The 8,388-nt window shown below is 45.6% G+C and overlaps 1 protein-coding gene across 1 annotated transcript in view; it reads left to right on the forward strand.

Moving 5' to 3' along the window:
* Il1r2 (interleukin 1 receptor type 2) overlaps positions 1-7,779 on the forward strand; it is a 19,063-nt gene extending 11,284 nt beyond the window's left edge. The window contains exons 5-8 of the mRNA XM_013351011.2: positions 1,749-1,811; positions 3,875-4,010; positions 5,325-5,467; positions 7,607-7,779. Coding sequence (XP_013206465.1) covers positions 1,749-1,811; positions 3,875-4,010; positions 5,325-5,467; positions 7,607-7,779 — 515 coding nt within the window. The remainder of the gene's footprint in view (positions 1-1,748; positions 1,812-3,874; positions 4,011-5,324; positions 5,468-7,606) is intronic.
* Positions 7,780-8,388: the final 609 nt, after the last annotated feature.

The raw sequence follows: 8,388 nt of genomic DNA on the forward strand, positions 1-8,388 counted from the left end.
CTATCTATCTATCTATCTATCTATCTATCTATTATCTATCTATCATCTATCTATCTATCTATCTATCTATCTATCTATCTATCTATCTATCATTTTTTTATTTTGAGGCGGGGTCTCAAGCTATTCTTAGAATGGTTATGTGGTCCAGGGGCTGCAGGCTGACTTCCAGCTAGAGAATGAACCTCTTGCAATCTTTCCATGCTGAGATTACAGACGCATGCCACCAGTATTTTAAGTAACTCTGCATAAAACCAAGTGGCACAGTACGGCATTTTCCATTCGCAGCATTATATTGGCGCTCACTGAATTCCAGATTTTAGAGGACTTCAGATCTTGAAAACCCAGAGAAGTGACGCTCAGCTTAGACAAGGACAAATTATCTGGGAAAAGAAGGCAGTAGGCAGCATTACTACTGTTAAATGTTAGCATTTAACAGCGGTTTAATGTCCATCCCATCTCTTACATGCTGGTGGGGAAGCTGAGTGAAAGGAGAATAAAATATGTGACCCACATACTCTGTCCTTGAGAATAGCCAGTCTTTCTTTATACTGAGGATCAGATACAACTGGAGACTTAAATTAAAGGCAGATCAGAGAGCTTGGGAACACTGAGGGTTAAGTAACTTCCATGAGGGGAAAATAGCTTCTCTCCCAGAACCCAGAGATTCATTTGTGTCATAAGGGATATCTTATCCTCCATGAACCCAAGCCTCTGGGCTATGCTTTCTTTTTTCCTGTCCTGTGTTCATAACTTCTCGCTTGATTCAGGCTAGTGCTTGGGAACGTCCTCCACTGCTTGTTTGTGTGTAATACTGCACAGAAACATGAGGGGGCAGCAGACCTACACGTTGTACTGAGTTGTGAACCTGGGGAGGCACAGTGAGTCCCCAATGGTGGTCTTGAACCAGAAACAGCGGCGTCACGTGTGTACTGCCTATCCCAGGGCCTTCCCCCTCAAGACCATGCAGGTATATCCTCAAGTTGGAGAACTCCCTTGACTGTCCCAGCCTTCTTAAAGGTAGCAGTGTTACTTTCCCAGTGGAGAAGCCATCTGCTCCTTAACTTTCACAGTCAGCTCAGCAGGTCCTTATTTCACTGGTAATTTAAGTTCTTTTTAGGAGAAGAAAAGAGACCCATGAGGCCAGGTGCTCCCAGCCCTTCACTTGCTCCCAGCTGTCCTTTCTGCTCCACGCCAGGTGCTCAGCTCCTTCAAGCTGGTTCAAATACCGTGGAGGTCCACTCAAGCCTCCTTGAAGAGTTTATTATTTCCTTAGTTAAAAAGGCATCTGTGATCAGGGCTGGGCCACTGAATTTAATACCCAGCGTGGGATTAGTCTCATGCACGGGCGACTTTCCAACCCCTGGGTCTGCTCTTGAAGAAGTGAATCTTTAGCGTTGATGGGTAGGGCAGACTTTTAGGCAAAAGCCATCCTGTGGCTATCATCAGTGTGCCTTCAGGAAGCCTGGGAGAGGACCAGCTGATTGTTCACTACAGAGCAGATAAAAAGACCATCTGCCAGAGGAATGTGCAACCGTGGCCTCTTCCAGTAATGTCTCTGCCGGGAAAAGGATTGGCTTAAGATGCTCAGTTTTATGGAGAGCCTGTTTCCGTTGCCAGACAAAGGCTGATTCTCGAAATGCCTGGCCACGTGGGGAAGGATCATTTAATTAACTAAACAATGGAATCCGAATCTCAGCTTGAAACTGAGGCTTCCCTAATGCAAACTCTTTTCCTTCCAACCTTCTCAGAAATGACCGCGGAATCCATCCCTGTGATTATCTCTCCCCTAGAGACAATACCAGCATCTCTGGGTAAGGATCTGCGAGGACTGGGTATCCCACATGCCCACTGTGGTGCCTGAAATCCATCGGGGCGGGGGGTTGGAGATCTGCATCTGCTGACCACACCATGCCCTTGGGTGTATACTGCCTGAGTGGAACCCAAGAACCGCAATATGTAGGGACCGGCATGACCAATGCAGGGGACCTCTGTCTTTTGCCAAGCGCTTTTTAGGATTGCCAGTATTTGAGAGCAACAGTGCTTTATTTTCTCAGAGTTACACCTACAAAAGCCTAAATGTGAAGAGGTAAATCATTTGGTAACAGTTATTAACTGGAGGAAAGAGTACTCAGAGCTGGCATCTTTGGTGTATATGGCTTAATTCTTGTTCTCAATGTTTAGCAACTGCTCAGAGTCCCTATAAGAATCTATTTGTCAGACAAAGCCAGCAGTGATTGCAGACAGTTTCCTGTTATTAGAGGAGCTGCTATAGTCTCTCAAGGGTCTGAGGAAAAGGGCTTTTCCGTTCTCGCCCCATGCCTGATGCTGGATGTCCTGACCACCACACACACTGGCTGGATGGTCCTTAGTGGGCGGCCAGTAAAGGCACATAAAGGAACTGTGCTAGTCCCTTTTTGGCATTCATGGGAGGAAAGAGCTGGCCATTTATTGAGCATCTACTCTGTCCAGTGGGAGTCCATCCCATGCCTACACCAACTCTATAGGAAGGTTTTATTTCTGCAATTCACCATAAGGAAAAGCCACCGGTGAGTCATGGGGATAAGAGTGCACTTCCGAAACTCACACTTGGGGTCAAATCTGGATACATATTCTGGTCTGCATGCCTGGGAAGTCAGCTGACATGTACATACCCTTTTATGTGTTTGGTTTTAATAATATAGATTTTTATAGTTTTGATGTTCATTCTGGCTTCAGAGGCCTTTTTAAAAACAAAACATTATTCTTATTACCTCGGTTTAGTGTTGGATTTAAATGCTAAAGTTAAACCCTGAGGCCACTGAGGTAGAGAGCTCTTGTACAGAGGTTAGAATTAGTTGTATCCCTCCTGCCTGCCTATTGACCAGCTATTTGAAAGCCATAGTCGTGGAGACAGTAGTTGGTACTGCCTGGCTGCCAGGTTCTTAGATCTCAGGTGCTACCCGGCAAAAAGGATTCCGGTTCCGATCTCTTGCTTTGAGGGCACCACAGGGTGTAGTAGAGTCACATGACTACCGATTTATTTATTTATGTATGTATGTATGTATGTATGTATGTATGTATGTATGTATGTATTTAATCCCAGTTCTGGGCATGGGGTCAGACTTTTTGCGCATTAGACATGACCTAGATATAATGGGCTATACTATAGCAGGGGGTGAGGGTGGGGAGTGTTTAAGGTCACAGGGACAAGAAGCGACGGAGGAGAGCTGATGTTCTCTCTCTAAGTATGACATAGGACCAAGAATAGGAACAGGCCAACTGCAGAAGGTGTGTCTTAGGAGTAAGAAGTGAGGGAATGGGATTTACTCTTCTTTTTCATCGTCTCCTCTTTGGTGACTCAGAAAGAAAGGTAACTTCACAAGGCATTGGCACCATCTCATGGCACAGCCGTATAGGAGCCTCTGTCTTTAGATTATGCAGTTGGTTTTCAAAGGGTTAATTCTAAACTTTGGACCTCTTGGAATGGAGCCTTCTACTGGGAAAGAGTGGAGCAGAGACCAGCAAGGAGCCAAAAGAAAGACTCACATATGGTTGGATTTTACGTAGTTACAATCAGTGTAGAAGAAGACAGTCCTTGAATGTTGGGTGCTCTGTAGGAACTGAGCGACCATGATGAAGCCATTCAAGTCCATTGCCTGCATAGACCAGTGGATGGTCCTGGGGATATTTGTTAAATAAGAATCGAACAAAGCTTTACTTGAGCAGAACCATTTGAGGAAACTAAATTTTCCTCTAAGGAAGGGATTGACTTGTGAGGGGTATTTGGGAAGACAAAGAAGCCCTGTCTTGAGAGCTTTCTGCAGGATGGGAAGTCAGAGGGCCCCTTTCCCTGCTGGGTTCTGATGGTTGATGTGTTCTATCTTGCTATACCCAGGGTCAAGACTCATAGTCCCGTGCAAGGTGTTTCTGGGAACTGATACATCTTCTAACACCATTGTGTGGTGGATGGCTAACAGCACTTTTATCTCAGTGGCCTACCCAAGAGGCCGTGTGACCGAGGGGCTACTCCAGTAAGTGGGTGAGGGTCTCTGCTGTGATTTGCTTCCTTCTGGAGGAGGTGTTACATTCAGGGCCCGTTAATATGACATACGTGCAAGAAAAGTACTTCTTAAAAAGATATAAACTCTTGGGGATTTGGAACTTGAAAAATTGAATTTTGCAAAAAGTTGTCTTGAGAACCAAACATTCTCTGGACTTGGAGGAGTTGCAGTTTGCCGGTTGATTCTTTGAACATTTATTTCTTGAGTTTTTGCGTGTCTATCTCAGAGTTCATATAGTTCCGTTGCCCACTCTGCCACATTCATTACTCTTAAAGATTTCCATAAGTTCTTGTAAACACTGTAAGGCCTTGCCCTAGTATCTGCATGAGAACTGCATCTTGTAGCTCGATGTGTTCTAAGAGAAAGAATATGAATTAGTTGTGTATAAGCACCCATCCCTCCAATAGGTTTTTGCACTATGAAAGTTGACAGGGAAGGAGACAGGTGGTTCAAAACTTCCCCTGCTCTCTAAGTTGCAGTCTTGATATTTCGAATTAGCCTGGATTTACGTTTGGCACTCTTTTGCATTTTGGGGAAGATTAACAAGAAGTTCTTTATGGGTGTAATTAGTGGATGAGAAGGATGCGCAGTAGCACAATCATTTGCTTTCAGTTCCTTGTTTCCAAAGACTTAGCCACAATAAATGTCCAAGGTTAGTAGACTCAGCCTGCTTCCTTAATAGCCCCAGTTAACACATGCTGGCATGTCTTTATTCAGACGAAGGGATGGTAGTGAATATCTTTGACTTCTGCTAACATTACAAATGGTGGCCACCCTGATTAAGGCCTTCCCCAGACTGGCTGATGCCTCTTACCTGGATTTGTTTTTGCCATAAGGGCTGAAATAGCAATGAGGGAAGAAACCTATGGGGGATGGAGTTCTGGAAACTCCCTCTGCCTCACCATGCAATAACCGACTGGTGAGAGAGTCAAATTTCCCAAACTAGAATTTTCTGTTTCTACTTGATTATTGAAAATATTTTTGTTCACCCCCAAATGAAGTTTGCCATCCAAACCAAAAGGAGAGTACGTGTTTTTATTGTTAGCAAGTGTTTTGTTACAATGAACAGCATCTTCAAGGACGTATTGTCCTCCAGGAACATGCTAGACGGTCTCTCAAAAGAGAGCCAAATATGAGGACCAGTTCTTTGAGCTCCACAGAAGTCCTGGTTAGTTTATACATGACAGCTGTTTCTAATTTGAGAATGTCTGCCTGGCGATCTTGAAAAAGGCAGGTCTACTTGCCATAGGCACGTCGTACTTAATCAAAGGTCTCCTCACCCAGCCAATATTCAGAGAACAATGAGAACTATGTGGAAGTGTCGCTGATTTTCGATCCAGTCACAAGGGAGGATCTCAACACGGACTTTAAATGTGTGGCCAAGAATCCAAGGAGTCTTCAGTCACTCCATACCACAGTCAAAGAAGGTAGGGATCTGGGGGACACGAAAAGAAAACCCAGCTTGTTGAATGCTTTATGGATGCTGGACAGAGCTGCACACTGATGTTTCCTCGTGGGGCGTTGAAAGCAAACCTCAAAATGTGTGTGAGCGTGTGTATTGTACATGTATGTTCATGTGGGTGCAGAGAAGCATGTTGGATGCCTTTTGCAATTGCTCTCCACCTTATACTTTTTTTGAGACAGAGTCTCCCACTGAATGCAGAGTACATCGCTTTGGCTAGGCTGACCAGCCAATAAACTCCAGGCATCTGCCCATCTCTACCCCACCACAGAGTTGAGGTTATAAATGTGCGCACCCAGCTTTTACGTGGCTGCTGGGGATTCAAACTCAGGTCCTCGTGTTTGCACAGTGGACACTTTACTGAATCCTGGGTGCTGGAATTATAAGCAGGCTGACACATCCACCTTGCATATACATAGGTGCTGGGGACCTGCAGTCTGATCCTTAGGTTTGTGTGCGGGTAAGCAAATTTCCAGGTACCTCCACACAGATTCTCCTGAGCTGCCCCAGACTGCAACTGCCCTGGCTCCTTCCAGATTGAAGGTGTATAACTGGAGCTGGAGTGCCTGGGGTGCTGTCTCAGGTCATCTCGGTGCCATTCAAGCTGGGAGGGACCTGATGATGTAGGAGTTGTATGGATTTAGAAGTCAGAGTCCCACAGAAAGTTGCTTCCCCATCTGGGTACCAGATTAACAAAGGAACCTGGACTGTGTGTGGTCCCTGCGCTGGAGACCTTTTACACGTTAGATCACTAAGTCCTAACTTAGCATGTCTGTCCCTAGGGAGGTTGTGGCTGATTTTCAAGGGGACATTAGGATTGAGAGGTATATGGAACTTGTTTCTCAGAAAATAACAGCTTCGTATAGTTCTCATCCATGGGGAATTGTAAGACGGTGGGGAAATTCCCCATAGAACTGGCTTCAGAGCCTGTTCATCCCTAGGCAGAGCATGGCAAATCCTAGCTCCAAATGTTTAATCTGATACTGGGGAGAAGTTCATCAGGTAAAGCAAACCTGAGTTCAGATCCCAGGCATCCATGTAAAAAGTCAGCCATGGTAACATGTACCCATAATCACAAGGCTGGGGTGGGGGGAGGAGACAGAAGAATCCTGGGGCTCACTGACCAGTCAATCCAGACAATAAATGAACTCCAGGTTCAATGAGAGACCCTAATTAAAAGGAAAAGAGGGGGGGGGAAGAGTGATAGAGGAAGATACCCAAGTTAGTCCTTGGTCTCTGCACACACGTCTATACTCACTCACTCATATCCGCATATGCTCACACCACTGACCCTACAATCCTCCCCCCATGCACATCCACATGCATACACCCACACACATGCCCTATACCGCGCCTGTACACACCCATACCCTCCAGGGAGAGAGAGAGAGAGAGAGAGAGAGAGAGAGAGAGAGAGAGAGAGAGAGAGAGAGAGAGGTGTGAACACCGCTCTAACAAACGTGGAATCCTACATACCTATAGCCCTAGTCCCTGAACCGAAACAAGGGGGAGTCAAGAGTTTGAGGATCTACTGGGTACTGAGACCCTATCTCAAAAAAAAAAAATCGTTGAATTGTGACCTTATCAGCGTGATATCCAATAACACTCTTCTCATACATACTTTTTTGTTATTGCGTTTTGCAATCTCTTCTTGTATTTCCATAACAGATAGGTCTAGGAATCAAATACACAACACTGAACCAAAGAAATGATCTTAGCATCCAAGGTCGTTAACCAAAAGTTTCTTTATTTCCTACTTAATCCCCATGACCCCCAGGATCACTGGCAAGACAGAGATTGTCCCCGGCACATCACGGACAGCTAGCAGAGACAAAAGCAAGCTCTTTTTCACACGCACCACCCCATGGGTACAGCCCCATGGCCTTGGCTCCTTACTTTGTGATGTCCTTCAAGTAGATGTTGCCCACCTTGCTTGTTGTATGATGTCACAGATATCATAGGCTTTGGTGTAAGAGACAAACTTTCTAGAAATTTATCGAAAGAGAAACCCTCTGATTTGTTTCTTCCCTGTGCCCTGGGCTGCCTGGTTCTGCAGAGCTGTTTCTTCTCATGGTTTCTTTCCTACACGGTTTCTTTTCTGCAGTCTCCTCCACGTTCTCCTGGGGCATTGCGTTGGCACCCCTGTCACTGGTCTTCCTGGTTGTGGCGGGAATATGGATGCACAGACGGTGTAAACAGAGGGCTGGACTGACCAAGCTACGGACTGACAACCAGGACTTTCCTTCCGGCCCAAGCCAAATAAAGGAAATGAACTAACACGAGGCCAACCTGTGTCATGTTGTATGAAGGTCACTGTGCTGTTCAGAGGCTGGTTTGCTCTGTGTTGTTCAGCAGAGCTTTTCTGTAGCTGGAGCTGGAAGTCCACACTCCACACTTCTCTGAAAATCATGCTGGGAGCAAACGTGCAGGGGGTAGGAGCGGCCCTGTCCCTGTTGGTCCATGTATGAGAACAAGTCAACAGCAGCCATTGAGGGCTTGTGGAGAACGTGCCCACTGGGCCTGACCCTTAGTACAGTAATGTCCTTCTTCACCCATCCAAAACAACCACTAAAACAAGGAGCTATTAGTCTTGAATAAGAGGGAAACCCTCCAGAGTGCTTTGAAAGTCCATCCGCCCTTTCAATTAAATTGTGCTAGAAGTCTGTTTAGTCAGGCTGATGGGAGATACTGGGGGCACAAAGATGCTTAAGACACAATGTCCCCAGCAAGGACGATTTTCATTTGAATGCTGGAAGGACAATTTCGAAATACTGAAACGGAAGAGTAAGGATTAGTGATTGAAAATGAACAATTATCTTTTCGCAGTGGATAGAAACCACCACAAGAATCCCCAACCGGTCAAAACTGCCGAGAACAGCTGCCTAC

Source organism: Microtus ochrogaster, linkage group LG2, assembly GCF_000317375.1.
Source record: "Microtus ochrogaster isolate Prairie Vole_2 linkage group LG2, MicOch1.0, whole genome shotgun sequence".
NCBI classification, from domain to species: domain Eukaryota; kingdom Metazoa; phylum Chordata; class Mammalia; order Rodentia; family Cricetidae; genus Microtus; species Microtus ochrogaster.